The sequence below is a fragment of the Epinephelus lanceolatus genome, chromosome 16 (assembly GCF_041903045.1).
Source record: "Epinephelus lanceolatus isolate andai-2023 chromosome 16, ASM4190304v1, whole genome shotgun sequence".
Classification (NCBI taxonomy): Eukaryota; Metazoa; Chordata; class Actinopteri; order Perciformes; family Serranidae; genus Epinephelus; species Epinephelus lanceolatus.
The window spans coordinates 25,322,347-25,348,438 of NC_135749.1; the positions used below are offsets into that span (position 1 = coordinate 25,322,347).

The following is a 26,092-nucleotide window of genomic DNA, read 5'->3' on the forward strand; positions in this document are numbered from 1 at the left end:
GTAAGTAGAGCTCTCATGATCTGCTGAGTGGCCCGTCGCAGGGTCAGGATCTTAAGAACAGTGTGAACAGCCATGTGTAACTAACCCTTCTCGTGCCATTATCCCCTCACTCTGCAGCCCCTAGCAACCCCACAACACTGTCTATTCACATACACACAAACACACACACGCACAACGTCTTGGCAAACCAAACACAGGCCCACTTTCCACAGACGGTATTGACCAAAATAGCCACATTGACACATTGAAAGCTATATTTAGAGTCAAACTGACTCCACTTTTAGACCTCTTCAAGAAAATAAACGTCACGACTCTCAAAAGGAATAAAAACAAGCCGCCTTTAAGTCTCTTTGTGTGAGTGTCTCATGCTCCTAATGCCGCTTTCAAAGAGACTGAAGAGCTCTGATGTAAAGTGTATGAGCTGTAACGTCACCAGTTGCTTTGTGAATGAGTGAATGTGTATAACTGACAATTATATTAGACTTTTTCACATTCTTTCATTCTCTGTTCATATGTATATCACCACTGTTATCAAATGAAATGTATAAAAACCTTTCCTGTGTGTTTAGGGATGGATCATTTCATTCATTTAGTAAATTAAATCAAAATGATATAAAACACATACAGTTTGACAGCATGTCTTTGTCAAAGTTTGCACCCACTTTTTTTGGACAAAATGTGGTAGTCACTGCACAATAGAGATGTGCATGTAATATATCAATACCAAGCATCACAGGTATTGCAGGTATGATGATTACAGTGCAGAAAGAAGTGCTTAAGTAAGGGTGGAAGTTTCACTTCAACACATGGGGGGATGCATATGATAATAATAATAATGATAATAATAATAATAATAATAATAATGATAATATATTTGTATACCAGGAGGAGGAGCTTAAAATTAAATCTAAATGTAACAGGAAGCCAGTGCAGAGCAGCTAAGACGGGCCTCTGGTTCAGAAGTCTCTTGGTGGTGTTTTTTTGGAGGCCAGTAAGAAGTGCGTGACAGTAGTCGCGTTGGCTTGAAATAAAGGCATGAATCAATTTCTCGGCATCTTTTTCATTTAGAAATGGTCGTACCTTAGCTATGTTTCTGAGGTGGAAAAATTATGTTTTGGTCACCTTGTTAAGGTGGGACTTGAAGCTTAGATCTGACGCAAGGATCACGCCAAGACTTGTAACTCCAGATTTAATCCAGGGAGTTTAATTCCCCAGGTTATTAAGAAGCATTTCTCTGTTTGTTTTAGGGCTGACAAGCAGTTTGTCAGTTTTGTCTTCATTTAACTTTAAGAAATTATTGCTCACCCATTTATTTACCATCAAACCACAGGTAGTAATGGACTTGATGGCTGCAGCATTGTTTGGTTCAGCAGAGATGTACAGTTAGTTGCGTGTCATCAGTGTAGCTACACGGACACAAACGTTGTGTTCTCTAATGATGTCACCAGGTGGCAGCATGTACAGTGAGAATAATGATGGACCAGTGCAGCTTCCTTGCGCAAGCCCAAAACAGAGGTCATGTTTCTCGGACACATGATCTCGAAGACTGACGTAAAAAGCTTCCTCCTTTTGATGTATGTTATGCACACACAGTCACCCACACATTGCATCATCAACACACAGCTTTTCCTTGCCCCGTCTTTCACATTAGGCCACGAACCAGTTTAACATATGAATATGAAATGGGAGGCTTGGGGGTCCTCAGCCTCTGCATTATGATTCATTTTCCTTCACCAGTTTGAGCCTTTTTGGATTATTCAGTTGTGTAAATCTTTTTAATTTTTGTCAAAATAAAAGTCATCTGCTACTTTCATGATTTAATTTGGGGTGGGGGAGAACACATGCATACGTTCTAAATATTGAGAGGGGACATTGCCCTGTGTGTCCCCAATTTTCCCCTAAGGATAATACAATTAAATGTTTTTATGCTTGAATCATGTACTCTATATTGAGCTGTGGTGCTGCTAATTGGTTGTTTTATTGCTGCAATATTTGTGTTTGTTCTTTTAACTTTGTTCCTTTTCTACACAGATTGCAAATATGGAAAACTGTACTTACTGACTTACATTATGATTATTTATTTGTTGATAATGTTTTGTGTTATTATTATGGATCTGCAAAGTTACTTAAGTTATCAAATAAATGCACCTGAGCAAAAAGTACATTATTCACCTCTGAAATGTTGGAGTTTCAGTATAAAGTAGCATTAAATGGAAAATATTGACTTAAAGTAGCTCAAACTTTACGAGTTTACACCAAAAACATACAGTAAATGTTGGTCCAAAATCTAAAAAAACACAAATATCTACATGACAAATAATAATACTAACACAGGCTATTAATTGGATTGGATTGGATTTTTAAGACCTTCTTTCTCATGACAGATGCGTAGTACATGGGACTTGCTGTATAAAGTTCATTGTCTCCACCTTGTGGTACATTTTGGAAGCAAACATTAACAATTCCTGTCTGTCTGTCAGAGCTGCAGAGATTATCAAACCGTACAGTGCATTAGGACCATTCATTCTTTTAGCGGATTTCTCTACAGCCTAAACTGGAAACATTATAATTACTTAAAGCCTGCTGAACATGTGTTCTGGCATGTTGAACACTGTTTTGTCATTTTGTTTAACAAACCTTGAGGTGGGACTGATTGTATCATCTCACCATGTGATTTCAAAACCACTGATATGATTCTTTAATATGGAAGTATAACATACAAAATGTCCAGATGTTTTTTTAAACGTTAAAAATATATTTGTGTTTTTTCCTACGAAAGAAAGTTACATTTCCAAGTTACAAAGTCTTAAATCACATGTCCTCTTTTCCCTTATTAAAAACAATCTAGTGATATTATTTTAAAGTTTAAGTGTTGGAAAAAAGATATCTTCGACTTCACTGAAATATAAATTCATATTAGACCGCCAAAAGCAGCCGTCTAGTATCAAACTGCACACATGTCATTCTGTGAAGCCCAAACGCCCTCCCAAAACACAGCTTTGATTGGAAGGGGACAGTTGTTGTTGACAGTTCAAATAAGATGCTTTCTGTACCCCACATGATCAAAACTTATGTCCTAAACTCACAGGAGACACTAGTGATCATTATCCTGAAGATGATCGTGTATTTGGTCGTGTGTTTATGCGCCTGAGTGTGTGTGAGCCTGTGTATCCATCTGTCTCACAAACTACTGGACCAATCAGCCTCATATTTTGTGTGCACAAGGACAATTGTAAGCTCAGGGACCTTTGATGATTGTGGTGGTGATTCCTAATTGTTGGAAAACCTGTTTTATATGGTCATTAACTGCTGGCGCCTCGTCATTAATGTGTTTTAATCGGCCGGTAGGAGCTGCATGTTTTCCAGAAATTGGCTCAGCGAAAAGCAACAAGCCTGACCTAGTCTGTTACAGGACACATTTTTGATCATTGTTGTGGCTCAGAAACTGACATCCATAGGAAAGTTTGGTCTCATTTACATGTGCAGATTAATTCCATACCTGATATATTATGATACACTAAAGTTAAACACGATAAGAAATGAAACAGTAACAGTTCTAGCCAGGTTAGTGCCATTTGCTGGCTGCATCTGTGCCAACATAAAGGATGCACCAAAGTATGAGGGCAGCGACGTTTACAATGTTTGAAACGGACATATCTATTTGGGGGAGTATAAATGAGGCTTAACAATGCTAATTTGGCTAATTCTGGACTACTGTGCCTGACATGGATTCAGCCTAATATTTTTTCCCAAGACATTTATTTAGTTTTGAATTTTGAACATGATCCAACAACAACAAAAAACAAACAAAAAAAAATCCACATGACAGCAGAGATTGAAAAAAGAAACCATCAGAGGGCAGCAGCATCACATAAAGGCAAACACATTACATGGGCAATCATTGTGTCACAATCATAGAGCCTTGATAGAATCACAGTTCAGGAGGAACACAACTATTTCAGAAAACCAACATACACAGGAGAGAGACTTAGACATTCACAGAGGTACTCAAAGGGTGCCAATCTACAGTGCCATGTTCCCTAGGTTTGCTGTGCTATTTGGAAGGTAGTTCAGGAAAGGTGCCCAAAGCTTATCAAAAGCCCCCATGTGCCCCTTTAAAAGTGAACTGAGGCGCTCCATCTGCAAAATTTTAAAGATTTCTCCATGCCACTGGTTGACAGTGGGAGGTCTGGGCTTAATTTACTGAAAAAGAACACACCTTCTTGGTTAAGGGTTTCTGCTGGACACTTGTTAAGGGGAGCGCCTCATCTGGAACATTCAACAAAAACAGACAGGGATCCATTTGAATTCCCCTATCAAAAACAGAGTTCCTTTGAGACTTTATCCCAGAAATTAAGTATCACAGGACAGCGCCAGATGCACTTGACACATGGGGGGAAATCCCAGGTTAAAAAATGTTAAGTGACTGGGGGTGTGCTGTAATCTGTGGAGGGGAGACCGGGGTAAGATGAGCCACTTTTCATATTCAGGATCACTACATCAAGGCTATTATAGTTTTGTTGCTAACTAATATACAGTATGTGCATATATTTCAGGATGTTGTGCATCCCTACAAACAAACAGAATTGGTGTAAACATAACTGTTCTGATAATATAGCATGTCCAAAAAAAGTGGTCTCGTGGCACAACTTACCCTGTGTCTGGGGTAAGTTGAGCATAGGAGTGGGGTAAGTTGAGCCATCTCCCTCCTTCCCTCCCCCCACCCTCCCTCCTACCCCCCTTCCCCCGCCACACCTTCTCTCCTCCCCCTTTCTCCCTCCCTGGGTTAAGATATTCCAGTTATACATGTCTGTACTGAATTAAATAAGACGCTTCTTCAAATCCATGTGTATTTTTATTTATAATACACAATTCAACAGGTACAAACCTTTTTTTTAAATTATTATTGCATATAACAACTTCAAAACATTTTAACATAGGCCTGAGAATGCCTTAAAGTGCGCTTAGCAAGAGATTCTTAACAGCTGTGTTTTTGGAAAGAAAACACTGAACTAAATCCGTAAACGTGAATCCTAGTTTGGTGTCCTTGCTGACAGGCGGGCCTCCTTCATCCTCTCTAAACTCTCTTACTCTTGTTCCATCCACTCCCTCCCTCCTTCCATCCATATCCCACCTGCCCCTTTACTCAATATCCCACCTGTCCAGGTTGCAGGGGAATACAAATTGCTGAGATTCTGAGGTTTGGGGAGTTTTGCGACTACATCGCTTCTCGGGAAGAATCCCTCATCTTTCTCCTTGAAAATAAAGCTTGGTTTACCATATCCAGCTTTGCCTCTTCTCAGAAACTTACAGCTCAGCTTACCCCTGTTGAAATTGCTCAACTTACCCCATAGCTACCATTTTGACTTTATTAGCCCCCACAGCTAAAATGGTGCACTTTCATGCTAGCTGTACTACCTCATTTTGTAGTTAATAGATACCACAATTGATGCATAAAACAAATTAAAAATGAGCTATTTTGGTCTAAACACAATCCCCATGAAACTTATGACAGACTAAATTCACTTTCATGAGTGAAAAATGCTTTTTTGGACATAAATCTCTAACCACTTAACCCATGTGGTTCTTACCTTCACAGACTCCCTAAAATGATGCCTTCCTCCTAAATATTTGGTCACATGCTCAATTTTATTTATGGTTTCTGAGCAACAAGAACTGAGAACTGAAATATGCTCTATTTTTAAGTGACAAAAATACAAAAAAAATGTCTGTAATATTCCACAGTTGCACACAATAGCATGACTCATGATTTTATGGCACCTTGTGGCCTAAAAACCTGCTGGTTTCACTCCAGAAACATGTCCCATTGTAGCATTTTTTTCCCATTTCACCTCAATGAATCTTGCAAAACTATTTCCCATCAAAAGTTAAGTGTGTTGAAGATATTTTTATTTCCAGTCAAACAGCCAATAAAATACAACATCATATACAATCATTTTTGGTGTTCTGCCCTTCCTGTTCAAGCTGCAGAAACTCATCATCATATCTCAAAACAATGACAATGATTGTTTCAAATAGAGCACACTAGTAGTGACAATGCCATAACATGTGTGGTGAGTATCTGCTGAAGAGCCCAAGATTTAAAATGTGAAGATTTGTCCCATTTTACCTGATGTTTTCAACTTATCTTTCACACCTTTAAGCAACAGTTTTGACTAAAAAGTAGGTTTTATCTAAAATAATGACATTAAGATTGTTTTATGTAACCAGATGAGGACGTCAGAGCCACAGATGAATAACCATGTGATTACTCACAGTGAGCGCACGGCACACACTGGTTTGATAATCACAGAGTGCCGGCTGGTCAAAGGAGGTGGGCGGGTCCCGTATGAGTAGATTTTGGCAGGCTGAACAACCAAGTGCACCTCCCGATTCTGATGAGCCGTGTGCACACCAATAACTAATAAAGTGAATGTATCAATCTTGAGGGCTGCATTCAAGTCAATATGAAAGTGATGACTTGCTGTGGACCTCCATGTTGCTCCCCTCACCAGCCTTTTGCTCACAGATTTGGTTTCTTCCACATCAGCATCTCTGCTCCTCATCCTCCTATGTCATCACCTTCCTCTCCTGCAAGCGTTGCAGGCGGCCTTGCATTTGCACACGGTGCAAGCAGCGGTGGTCACAAGGCAGCATCACATAATTGTTTGCACCCTGTCTGGTTTTAGAGGATGTTCAGCCGGCGTCTGTTAACACTTCCCCAGAGGAGATTACAAGGAGGGCACGACAACAAAGAGACATTAAGTCTGAGCAAATAGAGGGCGGCATCACAAGTCTTTTTTAAATTACATTTTTTTTTTTTTAGCATGTTTTTGTTTTAGTCAGGGCATTTTATCGACTTACATCTGACACTCTCCAAGAAGTCAACCATGTTCAAAAAGACGAAGGACCCAGAGAGAGTGATCCTGGTGTCAGATGTGAGGAGCTCATACACCACTCTGAGAAGGTAAAGTTTTATATTAATTGCGAAATCTGTGAGTCAAAATTAAACAGAAAAACATGTAATTGTCTCTTTACCATGTTATTAAGAAATTCTTTCTCTATTTATGTTTATCTGAAATTGTTCAGTGAGTTTTAGTCACTTAAAAAGTTTGTCAAACCAAAGTATCCAATGTGAAAAGAAAATACCAGAAGTTTTGCTGTGGGCACTTTATTTGCTCACGTTCCCTTGTTTGTGAAATAGTGGTTTTCCACACGGGACTGATCTGATCTGATTAGCAGTGCGCAACCCTGCAGTTTCACTCCTAAAACAACACAGGGCACCGTGCCCTAATATTTAATCACTTAAATTCTTCACATGTTTCTCTGTATTATACGCTGTCTGTGCTTTAAGGTAGGGCGCCACAGATCATAAATCAATCATAAATTTTATTCATGTCAGCGCCACGAGATTAAATCAACAGTGTTTGTATTGATTACCTATTGATTTCACTTCCCAGCCCAATAGCGAGTGAAGGGAATCACAGAGGAGGAGCTGATCAATATGGTTAATAAGTTAAAAACATAGCTTATAGCAGGGTAATTGTCTGATTTAAACAACTGTCTGTGCAGATTAGGGGAGACTGGGTCTGGTTGGCACACTTTTCACTCCCTGCTGTATCTCTGGCATAATTAGTGGAAGAATATTTTAACCAGCAACAAATGAAAGGTTAGGGACCGTACACATGCCGCGTTTTTTACACCCTCATATTCATTTTTTTTAATGAAGAGGTGCGTTAACATTTTTCAGAGTGCTATGGCTGTGCCCTGAGATAAACAGAGTTCAACTTTGGGAATGCAGCAGCAGGCACCGCATGTCATGTGACTAGGAACAACCAATCAGAGCCAGCAGATATATTTCCCTTCTTTTGTAAACATCAGTCTGTGAAGAGAAGTTAATCATTTTTGTGCAGGGCTACCAAGAGTGTTACGATCTGTCAATATTTTTGGCCTAATACACAAAACAACACCTGAAAGAAAATCAGCTCTGCGCTCTGTAAGTAGGCTATGGTACGGTGCTGGCTATGTTCGCTTAGCAACCTCTCAGATGCAACCTGCCCCATGCCCTTGAAATTGGCACAGAGTAAGCACAGGAGTAGCGCCCAATGCCAAACCTTGCGTTTTCTAGGTGGTTAAAGATGCGGAATATGTACAGCCCTTTTAGGATGTTTTCACACCTGGTCCTTTTCAGCTCTCTAAGCGGACTCAGAGTGGTGACTCAGCATTTTTTTTTGGGCATGTGAACACTCCAAGAGAACTCAAGACCCCTCTAAAGTGACCACCTTGGGGAGTGTTTTTAAACAAACCAAAATCAGTCCTCTTAAAATGAACCAAAAATGGACCAACAGAGAAGGGACTCTGTTTTTCCACTTGCCCAGGTCAACAGCATGTGCTTTAGAGGACTGAATACATTGTGAAGAGCAAAGCGAACCTGGAGCGCTTTGTGTTCACAAGGCACAGGTTAAATGAATCACACTGTGGACTTGAAGCGAACCGAACTCAGATCACCTCCAGAGGTAGAGCTAGTTCGCTTCAGAGGGGTCTGGGTTCTCCTGAAGTGTTCACATATGTGCAAAAAATGCTGAATCACCGCTCTGAGTCTGTTAAGAGGGCTGAAAAGGACCAATTGTGAAAACACCCTTAAGGTCTCAGCTATAGGTGTGCTTTAATATACACAAATGTTTCCTGAATTTAGGTGATTTGTGATTAAAGCCATGATGTGCATTTGTGCCATCCAGCCACATGAGGGGGTTGATTGTTGCAATGATAAAAATACTACTAAATGAAACAACCAACTGGAACAAGTTGAACATTTAATTCAAACCAGAACCAGAAAACATGAACATTTAATAGAATATCTGCCTGTTTTTAAAACCAAACATCAATTTAAAGCAATTTATTAGTAAGAATATTTGAATAACTTTGCCATAAACATTGTATTTTATCTTTAAAAATAGTTTTAATCTCTCAAAAAGCAGTTACAATTACAACCGTTAATTTCACAATTGGTTTTTCACTCACATTTGAACCAACTTAGTGATGAAACTATGTTAGCCAGCTACAGTCATTCATCATAAACTTTTCCAATATCTCTGTCGAACACAGATTAATATGTCCACTGACCACTTATTTACTTTTGGTACTATAAAACTGAAATGTTACCCTCACTAATAAAGTTAGTCTCTAGATTAGAGCAGGTGAAGAAAGCAAACTTTTATATGTTACATTTTTTTTTCTGCAACCTTCAAAAAGCCAGAAAATTTTGCCAACTAACTTTGGTCTCCCCTACACTTCACTAAACATGACAGAAATAGGCTTGGATCATAAAAAACACAGGGGATCTCTGGTTAACAGAGATGACTGAATGAACACATCGCGCTGCTCTTTGAGCGGAAGTCTTCAAAAGTGTTGAGCACCACACCATAAGTCAAGCTCTAGTCTTGCTGTTTGTGGCGGTATTGACTTAACCTTTACATTGGATAAATATTTATGTAAATATTTGGTGTTGAAAAGTGGGCACTTTTAAGTCACTCAAGCTGTACAGGTACCCAGACAGCAGTTTTAACAAACTCTAAGTCCAACCCTGAACACTGAGCTGACTAACCCTGAGATGGTTAACTTTGAGTTTTCGGCTCCAGAACAGCGAAGCAGAGTTATTTCAGTCAACTCTGAGAATGCTTACTCTGATTTAAGCTTGTGCGAAAAAAGCCATCATCAATGGAAGTCTGATACTACGATTGACCATGGCGACAGGTAAATAAAAGGCAGAGCCTCCATTTTAATCCAAATGTACGTAGAAGTATTAATGAATAGGTGAGAGCAGGGTTGGTTGGGACATTTTTGTATTGACATGAAATAACCTTCCATTACTCTCAGACTACTTGAACAGTAATGCAAATAATTTGATCCTTGGACAGATAGAGGTGTTTGGTGTCAATTTACCAAGTTTTTTAGAGCCCAACTCAAACATAACACCTTATATTTACAATGTTGCTTGTTCACACATTTCTTTGTAAAATTATTGTATTTTCATAAATTACTGAGTTATGAAATTTGATGGTCTTTCTTTAGTTGCACATAGCTTAGTGTGACTACAGGCTACATGTAGCCTACAAGTTAATAAAATGCGAAGAATTGTCAGATGATCTCCATTTGAAGGTTGAAAATGAAGAAGGTGTGGCTGAGTGTGAGCATGGTGAATAAAATTGTTGCTTTCTAACTTGCCACCAAGGCACTGTCCCAGCTGTCCCAACTGACCCCGCTCTCCCCTATGTGGACTGTACATATTTACCATAAAAGAGCGTGAATCAGAGCAGGGAGAAGTGTCAATAAGTTAACACAACGTTTTAGTAAGTGATATACATTAATTAATTGCTTACCATACTTACACTTCCTTATTGGATGATTAAATGGAATCTGACTGTGAATCAGGCCTACATTACATTTTAAATATATTTGTTAAGCCTTAATTTGACGGGGACAAAACACAGGGGACATGATTGTAAGCTGTTTTGTAACTATGAGTTTGGGAGTCACTGTTCGTGTCTAAAACTGTACAAAAGTTTCAGTCCCTGATCATGGCTGTGCAAAAACAAAAAAGCCTTAGTATTTGTACTGTTTTGTAACTCTGTATGAACTTTCCTTACTCCACATACTCAAAGATTGGAATATCCTTTTTGTCTGTAAGAACAGTCTGTTACATCTAATTGGTCTGTGTGAAACACTACAGAATAAGAGAGTCCTAATGTCCTTTAACGAGTTCTTTCTAATCAACAGAATCTTAGCGTGTTGCTTTTGCTAAAATTGGTCAGATTTGTTGCCATATTAAACTAAAAACTTTATTAAGCATAAATAAGTTTATAGGTTTTGATTAGGTTTTTATCCACTTTTGTGTTGGGATCAGCTTAGACTGAGTTGACAGAAATGGCAGCCATCTTGTTTTTACATGGATTAGTGTATTGTGTGTCTGCTACCACTAGATGGCACGTAAAAGCGTCAGCAATTGAGGATAACAGGCAGAATGAAGTATAAGGTGCAGCAGTCCCAAAATGTAATGTCCTCCTATGAGGACGCAGGGTCGCAGGAGGATACAGTAAACTGCTGCTAATTAGTGTGCTTCGATTAGCACTTTGATAGGGACTCAATCAACGAGAAAATAAAACAGTGTATCTGGTTCTGTAAGAGGGAGGAGCCAGAGAAAAACTCAGGGTTTGTTTAAGAAAACCTGCCAGCGAACAAGTGACTCAGCAACTGACTCAGAGTTTCAGTTACCTCCCACTCTGCAACGGAAAACCCAGAGTTTCCCTCATCTCAGGTTTTACTAGCTCTCAGTTTTTACTAAACCCACTCTAGAATACACCCCAGCTCTGACCATCTTCTGCTTGTTTATCTGCCAATTTTGCAGATTGTTATGCTGTTCTACTTCTTTAATGAACAGACATTCACCTGGACAAATAAAGTAAAGCAGAATTAGTCATCACCAACAAATCTGAGAAAAGGATATAGTCATCTGTCAAACAAAAACGCCAAACGTTTGGTTGTTCCAGCCCCTCCAGAGTTAGGACCTGCCCCCTTTTCTCAGTTTTATTGTTACTGTAAATTGAATATCTCTGAAATGTTCTCTCTGAACTTTTGATGGGCATGTTTTATAACCATTTTTTAAAAACTCTACTATTTAAAGGCTGAGCACACCCAGCCAGGAGGCATTACAGATCAACGGCACTGGTGGCATCAAGCATTGCCATGACAACAGCCGTGCCCAGGAGGATCGTGAACGAGAGAAGAAAGTCGCCAGGAGGAGGTTGTATGTGGCATCTGCCGTCTGTCTGATTTTCATGACCGGTGAAATCCTTGGTGAGTCATTGTGGGGGTTTTTTCTTCTCTTTAATCTTTAACCCCTGAATCACATCTCTAGTGCCCATTTTCCATAACGAGATCATGTACTAGCACTAGCATTACTGTAGTACTAGCATTTTTTCTTTTTAGTCAAAATTCAATACAGACATTCACAGTTCCTCGATGATGATTCGTAATGACTTTGGTGGTCTTTTAAGTTTTTCCTTTAGTGCCACCATGTGGTTTTGAAAGAAATGTCTACTATTGGATGGATTTTAATGAAGTTGGGTGCAGTCACTTGTGTATATCCTGTGCTCTTGAATGCAATATCTCAAGAATGCTCAAACATACACTTGGACTCAAAAAATTAACTGTGAACTGCTGTGACCTTGCACCCATCTCATTCTTCTGAATGTGATATCTCAAGAACACCCCAAGGTAATGTTTTGAACTTTGGCACAATGACCACTTTGAGTCAAGGATAAACTGATTAGATTTTGGTGGTAAAAGGTCACTGTGACCTTGCTTTTGTCTCAGTCTCGTGAATGTGATATCTCAAGAGGGCCTTGAGAGAATTCCCTCAAATTTGGCACAAACGTCCACTTGCACTCAAGAATAAACTAATTAGAATTTGTTGGTCAAAGGTCAAGGTCACTGTGACCTCACAGAACATGTTTTTGGCCATAACCCAAGAACGTATAAGCTAATTATGACAAGATTTCCCATACGTAGAATCTCTAATATAATTAAAAAAGGAAGTGATGACAGTGTCTATCCAAAAGGTAAAGGTCAGCGTCACTGTGACATCATAATGTCCTGCAAAAACACTTCTCTGGCTATTATTTAACATCAGGAACAGGAGGAGAGACATTTGGATAGATACTGAATTACTGACTCTCATCTTGGGTGTTCATCTTTAACCTGTGGTGTTGTGAATTTTCTGTCATTTGTTTTTTTCAGTACTTTCCACACAAGTATCAATATATTTAAGTCATATTATCGTATAATATTTAAACAAAGTCATTGTCTCTCTTTCTGCAGGTGGGTATTTTGCAGGCAGCCTTGCTGTGATGACAGACGCTGCCCACCTGCTTGTTGACTTCATCAGCTTCATCATCAGCCTGGTATCCCTCTGGCTCTCCTCCAGGCCTGCTACACACAAGCTCAGCTATGGTTGGCACCGTGCAGGTAAAGTATTGACAACATTTTTCTTTCAGTAGCTGCTGTCAGATCTTAAAGCTGCACCAGAAAAAAAATCTCATAAAAAAATCTCATACTCATCATGTAAAGATACAATAGTGTAATATTTCTGCATTAAAATGTCTAAAAAATATATATGTTGTTGACTTGCATACCTAAATTATCCCAGATGTTTCTAACAGTGTTCAAACACAGAGAAATCTTTAATGCTGTTCACAATAGACTCTGTTTACTAATATCAAATAACAATTGACAACCAACAATGACTCATGAAATATTTATTAACAAAATGATTCAAGAATTCATTTTAAACGTTTAAAATTACACCAAAGCATCAGTGACACATCTATTTAAATTGGAAATAATATGAGATAATGCAATGTGTTACACACTCCCTTGCACGTACGTTGACAAGTAGGTTCCCTGTGAAGGTTTTTTAAATGAAATTAAATTTTTTTTTTTTTTGGGTAGAGTTCACCTCTTTGTTAGGAAATGGGTGTGCACAGCATATCGATATAGTCAATTAAAAATTCAGTTGAATATTGCAATGATAATGTGTGGTTATCACAAAATCCCATGGCACACCAGTGTGCCACAGCACACCATCTGAGAACCACTGCTCTAACCTGTGTAGCGGCAGCAACAGAAAGTTTGCATATCAGGCAGGGCGTCCAAGCAGTCTGGGATCAAAATCCCGGCACTGCTTTTGGCTGGCTCAATTTGAGTTGCTACAGGGTGCAAACCAAACTGTGCACTGGATTTCAAGCAATGTTCAGGTTTACCTTCTTTATGTTATTTGAAGTTGGGAAATGTGTTATAGAGCAGTGTCCTGTCAGTATATGACTACAGTTCGTGTTGTGCATCTCCTGATTTATTTCCCTCGTCATCTCTTTTCCCATGCAGAGATTCTGGGTGCGCTGGTGTCAATCTTCACCATCTGGCTGGTAACAGGCATTTTGGTTTACCTGGCTGTGGAGCGCCTCATCAAAGATAACTACACCATCGAGGGCACTGTCATGCTCATTACCTCTGGTTGTGCTGTGTTGGCTAATATTATGTGAGTGAAATACACATTCACCTCTCATTTATACTGCTTTCATCAGTGCACAGTGTGTCTTTGAATATTTATGATTTAATTAAAGCTAATACAGAGATAGGGTTGCAGCGATATACTGGTTTTAAGGTATATTGTTGTATGAAAATTGACGGTTATTATACTGCGTACATTTTCTTATACAGTATTTAATTAAGGCAACTGGATGGAAAATCTAAGCTGCAGATGCACATTTAAGTCCCAATTATAATAAAGCATTTGCTCAACCGAAAAAATCTTCTGTTTTCATTCTCTGATAATGATAATAGTAACTGTGTAATAACGAAATACCGTGAAACGGTGATACCCATACGATTATTGTTCTGTAAAAATCTCATACCGTTGCAGCCCTATACAGAGAGGAGGGCAAAACTGAGTCCACTTTCATGGACTCTTAAAGAAGTCTGTGTTGTTGTATGTTGTATCTGAGCTCTTAAGTGTCATACTTTGAAAATACTTTGCTCCTCCTCTCAAAAGCATGGCCCTCACCCTTCACCAGTCCGGCCACGGCCACAGTCACGGGGGTCTCAGCTCACACGGCCACGGCCACAGTCACGGGGGCCGCAGCTCACACGGCCATGGCCACAGTCACGGAGGTCACAAGCACGACCATAGTCACAAGAATGGAACAGGACACAATCATACCTCAAACCACTCAAACCAACATGATGATCATGCAGACGTGGAGCAAAGCGGGGCTGGTCATGGTATGTTATTTGTATTCAAGTCATTATTTGGTCACTTTCTTCTCAAATATGATTAACGTTGGCCATGAAACAATGAAATATTAATTGTTCAATCACCCAAGCACATTCTGTAGTTTGGCTGCATTATGATGTAATATGTAATGGATTATAAGCTAATGTATAATTATCTTTAGAGCATGGATCTCACTGAACTTCTTTATTTCAGGACGGAAGGCTCAGCAGGACAACGCCAGTGTGCGAGCGGCCTTTGTCCATGTGTTGGGAGATCTTCTCCAGAGCATTAGCGTGCTTATCAGCGCCATCATTATCTTCTTTAAGGTTAGGAGTCTCTCTGGGTGGGCATAAGGTGTGGAAAGTCTTACAGAGTGAAACTCAAATCCATGAGGAGACGTGAGGAGTGTAGAGTCGGTGTGAAAGACATTTTACAAAATGACATTTTTTTTCTCATAATTAAGATGATTTTAGAAATAACCTAAAATGTTCAGTAATAAATTATCTATTGCACTACTTAGTGATTATCCCAAAACAGAGTACATAACATTGTTCATTAAGGACTGGCTGGTGGCTTGATCACCAAAATGGTTTTCCCAGATTATTTTTAAAATTTACCATTTTCTTCTTATTAAAGCAATAAGTAACCTCAATATGAATTGTACTGCATCAGTTCATGGGTGACCAATGAAGTAATTAGTTATAGCAGATTATGAAATAAATTGTCAATGTTTTTTTTATTAAACCTGGGGGAGGCAAAAATTTGGAAAAGCAAACCAACAGCAGAATATGAAAAATACATCCTTTTCCTTCAGCTCGCCCTTCTGTCCTAAGCCCCTCCCAACAGATGGTCACAGGCATATACACATGCTTTACACGGCAACCCAGTGTTTCCCAAACATTGATTTATTCAATCTTATTATTATTATTATATTGTACAGTGCACATTTGCTCAGCTCGTCCTTGCCACCGCTGTTTATCAGACAACATATCACACAAGAGTTAGCTAGCTAGCCCATGGTCGCTCACTCACCACTGCTGTGGACTGCTTCCCTGGAGGAGAGTGGGCAGCAGCTCTGGAGATGGACCTTCAAGCTAGAATTCAGCCAGAACAAACCCCCAAACTCCCGGTGTCACAGTGAGCTGGTGGCCATCAGCAATGCGGGATCTAACCTGTGTAATGGCAGAACCAGAATGTTTGCTGTTCTGGTGGTGAGGCTGGGTGTTTCGGTTGTCTTGAACTGGGGTTTGTGTTGGCTGAATTTGGGTTGCTGCGGCCGCTCGCTGGGGGTCTGTCTCTGCTGCTGCTGCCTACTGTCCTCTGTAGTGGTGGTCTGTAGTGGCGGGGAGTGAGGCGGAGAACACACTGATTCAACGCTCTCGCTAATGTTAGCTACATAAACGTGAACTTGAAGCTGCAACTGTGAGCCTTTAGCTTCGGTAAGTAGAAGACTAAACTAGTAACGACATTTATTCTCCATCTTTAAAACGCTTTGCCAATACTGATGTGTTTTGTTGCACTCTTTTTGGGCTCTCTTTGATAAGTTCATCTTCCTTTTTTGGGTTGCTTTACCGTGTAGGCAGTTGCTGCCCATGCTGGAATAGCAACATTTTCTGCAGGATTCTCCGTCTCCGTGATTGGCCAACATGTCCCACAGACTAGATTTTCTAAAGCCTGAAAACAGAGAGCAGGTGCAGAAGTCTAGTTTTCTCTCAGACCAGTTGAATTACAATATAAGTTTGTTAATGGCATACAGTTTACCAATAGATTAAAACCACAATGCACCATAATACAAGATATTACAGTAAATCAATGAAGAACAGGTAACAAAAAAAAATCTTGACACATAAGTAATATAGTAATAGTAATTCATCCATATCAAGTAAAATAAGCAAAATCAATTAATTTAAGGAAAATAGAGACAAAAGATCAAATATGGACACAAAATTAAGACAAACAAACAAACAAAAACCCCACATAAATACAGCTTAAATGAGGTGTCATATTCATACAACTTCACTTTGTAATTAGTATTGGTGACTTAAAAGTCCACTTAGATTAAAAAGGAGGCTTTGAAAAAATCTAATAATGACATTTTCCCATAAAGGGAATACAATTAAGAATTTTAAGTCAATTAACTGATGTTATTTTAATTATTAGTGTTTTGGCTTAAATCTGGTTTCTGTTGGTGTGAGACGACTGCAGCAAACAGTCCTGTAGCTCTCACTTATTAATTCCTGCATTATTTTTAGCTTACGCTGCTGTGTATTTCTCAGTGCTAAAAACACACTCACCCTTGAGGAATGTCGAACACAAGGCTGTTTGTGCAGGAAAGATGGTGCCGTATTTTCTGTCCACAAGCTGTTTTGCTGCTCAGTGTCTGCCTGCAGAATGCTCAATGATTTTCCCCGCCCCGGGCAGCAGTTACAGCAAAATGATTAGCTTCTCCTACATAAGAAATGCTAAATTAATTGTCAGTGTTCTATATCCCTTTATTATTATAACCATTACTGATAAAGTACTTACAGATTAGTCAGCCTTATTCTTTGATGCCTTGGCCAGGATCAAATATAGGTCTGTACAGATACTGTGCTGTCTGAGAAATAAGTACAGCCCCAAGACCAGACTGATTATTTATTTACACAGATGATTAATATGTCATTAACTTTCTGCGGTTTGTGTTGCTTCCAGCCAGAATATAAAATGGCTGACCCCATCTGCACCTTCCTGTTCTCCATATTTGTCGTGTGCACCACCTTCACCATCATGAGGGATATTATTCTTGTCCTGATGGAAGGTGAGGTTCTCATTCTCAAAAACAATAACATACAGTGTTTGCAGCTCTCTGTCTCGCTCTTTATGACTCCTTTATCATCATGTGAAGTTTAATAATTTCCTCTTTTTCATCTACGACTCAGGTACACCAGTAGGGATGAGGTACGGCGAGGTGCGGGATAGTCTGCAAGCAGTAAAGGGGGTGACAGCGATCCACAACCTTCACATCTGGGCCCTAACCATGAACCAGGCTGTACTGACTGCACACGTAGCCATAGGTGAGAAGAAACTGCCAGGCTAAAATGCAAACATATGAGCTGTCTGCACAATTGAACCATTTTATACTGTCTGAATTGGTGCCACTTGCTATATGCATAGCGTGCATATCAACTAACTAAGTTTCCTTATCATTCATATTGCAAGAAATTCTTTAACACTAACATCAGGCTGTTGTCTAAAGTATATAATGCAAATACACATATAAATGAGCATTACAACCTCAATGGACTGCCAGCGTGCCATGATAGCTGTGGCCAGAGGCATTATATTTTTGGGTTGTCCAATTTGGCACAAATGTCCACTTGGACTTAACAATGAACTGATTAGAATTTGCTGGTCGAAGGTCACTGTGTCCTTGTCTGTGGCATTCTAATGAACAGGATATCTCAATAACACCGTGAGGTAATTTTTTCAAACATGGCACAAACGTCCACTTGAACTCAAGAAGGAACCGATTGGACTTCGGTGGTCAAAGGTCACTGTGACCTCACAAAACACGTTATTGACCATAACTCAATAATTCATACATTAATCATGACAAAATTTCACACAAATATCTAATAAAATGATAAAGTGATGACATTTTATAACCCAAAGGTCAACTTCATTGTGACATCTTAATGTTTTGCAAAACAATTTGCTGTCCATTATTCAATGTCATATCTCAAGAACAGAAGGGGAGATATTTGTTCAGATACTGAATTGGTGACACTAATCTTGGACTCTTTACTTTGACAGGAACCAGATTTGTTTGCGTAAATCTGTGTGTTTCTAAAGACGAGATGATAGAACAGGTCGGAGGATCAGGTCAAACTGGATTTCAGACGGCAACACATCATTCAGCATTGCAGAGCGCGGAAGTGTTGCAAGGTGTGGCAGTGCCAAGGACACATGACCCTTAAGTCAGAATAAGAGTTGCTTTATGCACAACAGGAATTTGACTTGGTGATACAGCACAGCACAGGCATTGGCGATGAGGCATGATGGGCGGTCGGGAGATGAAGGAAGGAACTAGGATGGGTTGTTGAGCAGAGGGATGGCCTGAGGGAAGTGTCTGGTGGTTCTGGTGCTGATGGAGCCAAACCTGTGGCTGGATGGGAGCTGAGCCAGGTGTAATAGGTCAACCACTGTGCTACTGACCTGCTTTCTGGCTCTGGCATTGTGCAAAACACTCACAGTCACATTTTGTTGCCCTGTGAGCTGCCTGGCTGTTTTTAAATATTTAACTTAAAGGGCCAGTGTGTAATATTTGGCATGGTTTATTGTCAATCTGAATCTGAATCTGAATATTCTACCCATTAATATGTTTGTGTATAATTATGTGTATAATCGCTATAAAATAAAATTCGTTTGGTTTTCGTAGCCTTATAATTATGCTTTTATATATATATATTTAGCAAGGGCCTTGCTTTAGAGAGGTTGCCATCTTGCGCCGCTATGTATGTACGGCAGACCGAGCGGACAATCCAGCCAGCCAGAGAACGCGTTTCGCGTATATAAATCAACCAACGAAGACAACGGAAGGAAGGAAGAAGGAGGAGTAAACAGCAGAGTGTGTTAGTAGTTCGTCGATGGAGAGTAGTGAAACGGTTTTTTAGTTATAAAGTTTGCGAATGGACCACACTTACCACGCAACAGGAGAGAATGAACCCGAACCGTCATCTGTGAGGAAAAGAAGACGCAACTTCACTCCTTGTGATGCACTCTCTGCGGCGCTTTTCCTCCTGATGATATATCTCCCCAACGATGGTAGCAGTAGCACCGAATCCCATTCTGTGCATTCAGCCTCTCTTCTCACCCGCTCAGCATCAAACACATGGAGTTCCTCATCTGTATGCTCCGGCTCAAACAGGTATGGCTCTGGGTCTGTGTCCGCTACAAGAAACTCTTTAAAATCGCGTTCAAAGTCGTCCATTGCAGCTACTATAGTCCAGGGATATTGCTAGGCTAAATAAACAGTTGAGCACTGTTTACAGGCTACGCTGTCAGTCAGTGTGCGGGCTGGAGATTGGCGGAGCAGAGAGGGGAGGGGGTCCCCACTCGGTATGGTAAACGAGTATGTGTGTATGAAGTGTGTCTGTTACGCTAGAAGAGTCAGAGTTTGGGACGGAGTCTTTTACCCCCTGGAGTGTTACCAGAGTTTCTGGAGTGCTCAAATAAACGGGCCTTTTTCCCGAACGCTCCTCTGGTCTCCTGCTCGTGAGGGATTCATTACAATATCGTAACATGGTTTAGATTTCTAAATAAATATTCACCTCGTCGCTAGATAGACCTACTCCTGAAAAACTCATGCGCATGGCTTTTTGTCCCTACGAGGCCACTGTCATTTACCCGACGGGACGGGTGAGCGAGTGAGCCCTGCAATCTAGAATTTGACCACTGATGTCATTGTTTTCAACCCCTTTTACACACTGGCCCTTTAAGAATTGTGTGCTGACATTTCACTTTACTGCTATTTAGTAAAGTTTGAAAAGCGAGTCAGTTACATTTGTAGGTGAAGAAATCTTTTTATCTCACAGTCACAACAGAACATATTTTACGTGTATGTATGAGACTATAAACTTGCGGGAGCAATGAGAGCAGCCTTATTTGAATTTGGGTGTAACTGAAACCAGCGGGACAAGGTATGGGGTTGTGTGCGTACAAAAGCGTGGCTATGTTTTTTAATCACTGTAGTAAAAAAAAAAAAAAAAATGTCATCAGATTGTGGTTTAAATCAGGTCATCCCATGGGATCATACAGGTTTTATTTATCATTTCAGAACATTAATGGCAGACTTGGCTAACGCTAATGTTACTGTATACAATGTATACATGTTACTGTATATAAAATACATAATAGTAGAATATTTTTGTTTTGACTTTAGTTAAAATTGGGGGTAGCAGCAGTGTTGCAGTCAGGGCAAAGGCATGACTGCGTAAAAATGAGCCTCCCAATGTTGGAGCAACCGAGCAGACATCATGGAGTGATGACAGGTAGATGTTGGTAGGCAACACCTGGTTGGAACACAAAGAAATACAAGATTAGCACCCCATGGCACACTCTCTGTCTACTCTGTGTGGTAATACGCTGTAGAACTAGATGAGGAACATGGAAGTTAGTCACTCTATTTCCTTCATCAAAAAGCCTTTGGGATTTTTCCTTTTTGGATTATTGCAAAAAATAAGCTCTTTTGCAAACAAATGTTTATGATACTTACTCATTTTGTTCAGCAAGATAATCTTCACAAAGGATTTTTGAAGCCTAAATGCAATTGCCAGGAGTAAAAATTGAGCGTTAGGTTGTAAATGAACTACACCACAGTCATAACTTAACGTTGCCACCATAGCGAGGCTGTAAAGGCATGTTGGAGTTGCATATTTACTGTCATATTTTATGGCGTAGAACAAATCATGAAAGTCTTTTAAGCTTGTGTTAACCATAGACACAGGCACCTAACCCTAACCCATTAAAGAAAACCCATTGACTATGAGATGAGGGAACTGGGAGTGCTAAAATGCTAACTCATTTCTGAGTTTTAGGACTAATTTCTGGAGCACTCTATAGCAAACATTACGCTGCTGAGTACAATACAAGCAAAACACTGAAAGTAAAATGTTAATGCACTTTGCTCAGCTTTCACATTACTAACCAATAAAAAAAGCTTAACACTGACACTGCAAAACAAGGCACTGATTCCTTGTGACAATTAAGCTAGCTACTTACCAGTTTAACTTATCTTATGTCAAATAGCAACACGCTGGGTTCCAGGGATCTTACCTTAAACATTATGGATGTAACCTTCAGTCCAGTCGCTGTATCCCTTTGTTTGCATTCCTTTTGGGATCTGCTTATGGGTTATTTGCTAGGGATGCACTGAATATTGGGTAACCGAATATATTCGGCCGAATATTGCAAAAAAACACACATTCGGTATTCGGTGGAATAAGTTAAAAGCAAGGCCGAATAATAGCGCCGCGGTTTTGATAACGCAATCAAACAGCGTGCCGTGACGCGCGGATTAAAATGTTGGCAAGTGTGGCGATCCCTCTGTCACCGCACTCGCATTTGGAACTAAAAATAGTTTTGAGCGAGCAAAATAGGCTTAAATCATTCAGCACGCTGTGCGAGCAGCCTACAGATTTCAACCACCAGCAGAAACTAAAGGCGAATCCCACCGGTTGTGGGTTGAACGGGGGTCACAGACAGACAGTAATGTATTCCTGTCAAATACGGCGGCCATCGGCTTACCGGCGCGGAGAGGTCGGCTCCAATAATATCCTCTTCTTGGCGTGTGCACTGCCCAGAAGTACCTGAACAACCGAGCCAGCCGAACACAGGTATGTGACGTGTCAGAGGAGAAACGAGCTGTTCACGGCCCACAAACCTCACCGCACTTTAGGGACTGTTCGTTACTTATGAAGGGACTTGTCAGGGGAGGAGGGTGGCTGGTTGATTCTTATTTTATTTATTTATTTTATTTTGATCCCCCCTATGTTAATCACTTATTGATGCTGTTTTTGAAGTATGAGTAAGTCAATAAGTAATTTATTCCATTGAAATATCATTGATGTATTATAGAAAAGTGATTTATCTTTTTATAAATGACAAAAGGCACATCTGCCTCATTTTCGCTGTGGTATCGTGATACTACTCAGAACCATGATATTTTCATTGGTATCGTACAGTGGGATCCAATTTTGGTACCGTGACAACACTAATCTGGAAGGGGTTCATCTGCAAAAACTAATGTCAAAGTAAACAACAATATTCGGTATTCGGTACTCGGTATTCGGCCAAGCGTTTAATATTATTTGGCTTCGGCCACAAATTTTCAAGCCTAAGACGTGGTAAGATACGATATTCCTCACTATATGAAGTGACTGATAACAAGATCTGTATAATGGGTTGTAAAGAAATTCATCAGGTTTTTATTTTGTAGACAATTAATCTGTATTTATAGCGTGATGGGATGACACAATGATGTGTGTGGTATCACTGGAAAGCTCTGCTCCTGAGCTTTCATGTGATATGTGTGGCATTTCTGTGCGATCCTGCATTCGCGAGTAATCCATCCAAGAGTAATGTGTGTGCAAAGCTGTATGAAAGCTCTGTTATACATAATTTTAGTGTAACTTTATCATTGTTTTTTGCTGTGACAGCAAAACATTGGACTACCGACAAGTGCTTGGTCTTGTCGGAAAGCTACAATTCCGCTGTTTCACATGATATGTGTGGCTTCTCGCTATGACGCACGGTTGCGGAGAAAATCAATAGAGAAGAACAGGTGTGAATTTGGACGCACTACGCGTCGTTCGGGCCCATAGGATTAAAAAAGCTCCTCAAGAAACAGGAACGTCTATAAAACTTGTTCTAAAGAAAACTGGCCGGTGTGACAGCAGAGTGACCTTACTGGTTGGGTTAACATTTATTTTGTTTGGATCATGTCCATAGTGTTGTTTAATCAACTTTAAAATAATAGAGCAGGCTTGGGCAGTATCTATTTTTTCATACCTTCATACCTTCCTAAAATTTCACCGGGATATACAGTACATGATGGTGTTTGTGTAAAAAAAAAAAAAAAGACCAATTATAAATACGTAAGGCCCATAGAGATAGGAAATTAGCGTCCTTCTTGCCGGAGGACCTGATGACACTTGTTGCTGTGGTGGATACTGGCACATCAGTGGGCTGAACAGAGATGATGTATTGAATAAAATCATGTGGCTACTAAGTTGTTTTTGTATTTGGAAGAACTCATCTTAGGATAAAGTTATATGTGGCAATACTAACAAAGGGCAAAGACATTTTTCTTTTTTAATAGTCCTGTAATGTTATCCCCACCACCTGCAGACAGCATTTTTCTCAGCTTCTCTGCTCCACCAGTAGAGACTGACCTCTGGTGGCACATGCTGTACACTACATCACCTCGATACACCATCTCCATATCAGTTTAATAGAAAGAGGAGCATCTGTATTTTTACCATTACCGAAAATTGTATAATTTCTAAATACCCCAGTATGACATAATAATTTGATACCACCCAGGCCTATAATGGAGGGCTTGTTTTTCTGTTTTTCTTTGCTGAAACTGTGTTGAAACAGTTTTTAAGACACATTTATATACAGCATAAACACACACAGGGTGACTAACTTTTGTTTACTGACATTTCCCTTGCCTTTCTCTCCCCTCCACAGATGAGACAGTGGATGCTCAGACTGTCCTGAGAGAAATGACGCAGGCTTGTTTCTCCTCCTACAGCTTCCACTCTGTTACCATTCAGATGGAGAGACAGGCCGACCTAAAGCCTGGATGTACCCTGTGTGAGGAGCCCAAGTTGTAAGAACCTGATCTTAATCTGATCAGCAGAATAAGGCCAAAGTGTGCTTTAGCTGCTGTAACCTCTGCTGAAAACAATATTTAGTTGTTCTGTACTGCTCTTTGGATCCAGAGGTCTTAAGTTTTTACTGTGACATTAATGCCAAAGTCATATGACTGTGCCTTTGGTGTCTTTTGTGATGACACTCCCAAAGAAATATTTATACTGAATTAAGAATGAGCATGTGGTGAATGAAATCAAGCTGCTCATGATTTGAATGATTTTAGAAGAAAAGTTCCTCTTCCTGTGTGTGGTTTTAATTTTAAACAAGGAAAATGCTCCTGAATTGTCTTTGCTTGTGAATATATTCATGTTGAAGCAGGAATACAATGTACTGTATAAACTAAATGGTCATCCTTTATGAATCTATACCGGTTATATGACTGGGTAACTGTTAATGTTATGTTTATCTTAAATGTACATTTTACTGTGTACCATGGCACTGTATGTGAAACATTCGGGCCGATGCAGAAGTACTGTTTGTTTGAGCATTATCAACCTAAGTCATACGATAGAGCCACAGTCTGGTGTGTGAATATAGATTATTAAATCTTTCTATGCATTGACTTTTACACCAGCAACCTCAGAAGCACTGTATGTTGACAACAAAAGGTATATTTTAATACAAATGTCTTTTCACTGCCTTTTGTACAGTTGTAAGGTGAAATGAATTATTCAATAAAATATTCCCTTTTTCAAATACTCTGTCCTATGAGTCTCACTTTCAAAGTCTGATTTACAGTGTCATAAAAATCCTTCATGATGAAGCACTGTATCAGTTTAACCCCTCACTGCCCACACCAGCTCCTTGTTGCTGGGCAACAAGCTCACAAATGGATCCATTGTCTTGAGGGGCAAGTTGATCCCCATTAAGAGTCCCCCACCTCCTTGACCTTGAGGCAGTTTGTTTGATTTTTTCTTTTTTTTTTAAATGTACCTGTGTGGCCAGTTTGAGGTACCAGGGGCCTCTGACATGTTACTGACACTGAAGTGTTTACGGCTCGTTTGAGTTTGACCTTCTTCTCCCCCGGCTGTTTTCTGCAGGAAGAGCTCTGGGTGTACTGAGCTACAGTATCCAGTCAAGGGCGTCATTAATAACAACTGACAGCTGGCTGGAGCCCACTTACTTTAAGTCTTTTATTTTGAAAATATCTACATTTTAGCAGTGGTGGATTGTAAATAAGTGAATTTTCTCTCAATTGTACTTAAAGGGTAATTTAAGTATTTTTCAACTGGACCCTATTTTCCCATGATTTTGTGACTAATGGAGACTAATGGAGACAATTTTTGAAACTGGTCCAGTATTAGGAGAGAGTGCTGCAAGGCCGGATCGAAACAGGCTGCAACGTAACCACCTGGGGCATGTTTGACCTTTTTAGACCTTTTTTATTGAGTAAGATCCTTTTTTTTCCAGAAAGTGCCTGAAATTTCAACTGTCAAACCCATCACACTCCATTTGAATAAAGAGTAATTTAGCATGCATAGATCTGGCATTTTTGACATCTAACTGGGTAAATTAAAGGTTTATTTAAGGGTTTGTGTATGGCCTGTAAACAAGTAGGTCCTTTTTGCAGTAAAAACAATTAATCAACATTTTGTAATGGCATGTGGCTTTTTGAATTATAGCCTTCTTTGCTATAATTTCATATCACATGCACATTGCCAATTTGATAATTGTTATGCCACGGTTCATGGTTCCATCCCGCTGTCCTTCTGTTCCATTCTCATGAACACTATATCCAAGAATGCCTCGAGGGAATTTCTTCAAATTTGGCAAAACGTTTACTTGTACCTAAGAATAAACTGATTAGAATTTGATGGTCAGAGGTCATTGTGGCCTTGCATCCATCTC

At 39.8% G+C, this 26,092-nt stretch overlaps 1 protein-coding gene across 1 annotated transcript; it reads left to right on the top strand.

Annotated features, from left to right (window-relative positions):
• The first annotated feature begins 6,747 nt into the window (after positions 1–6,747).
• Positions 6,748–24,940, top strand: slc30a8 (solute carrier family 30 member 8). The gene is made up of 9 exons (XM_033636634.2): positions 6,748–6,967; positions 11,681–11,853; positions 12,877–13,023; positions 13,939–14,092; positions 14,606–14,835; positions 15,041–15,153; positions 17,519–17,624; positions 17,746–17,880; positions 24,059–24,940. The coding sequence occupies exons 1-9, from the start codon at positions 6,891–6,893 to the stop codon at positions 24,202–24,204; spliced, it is 1,281 nt and encodes a 426-aa protein (XP_033492525.2). The 5' UTR covers positions 6,748–6,890; the 3' UTR covers positions 24,205–24,940.
• The last annotated feature ends 1,152 nt before the right edge of the window (positions 24,941–26,092 follow it).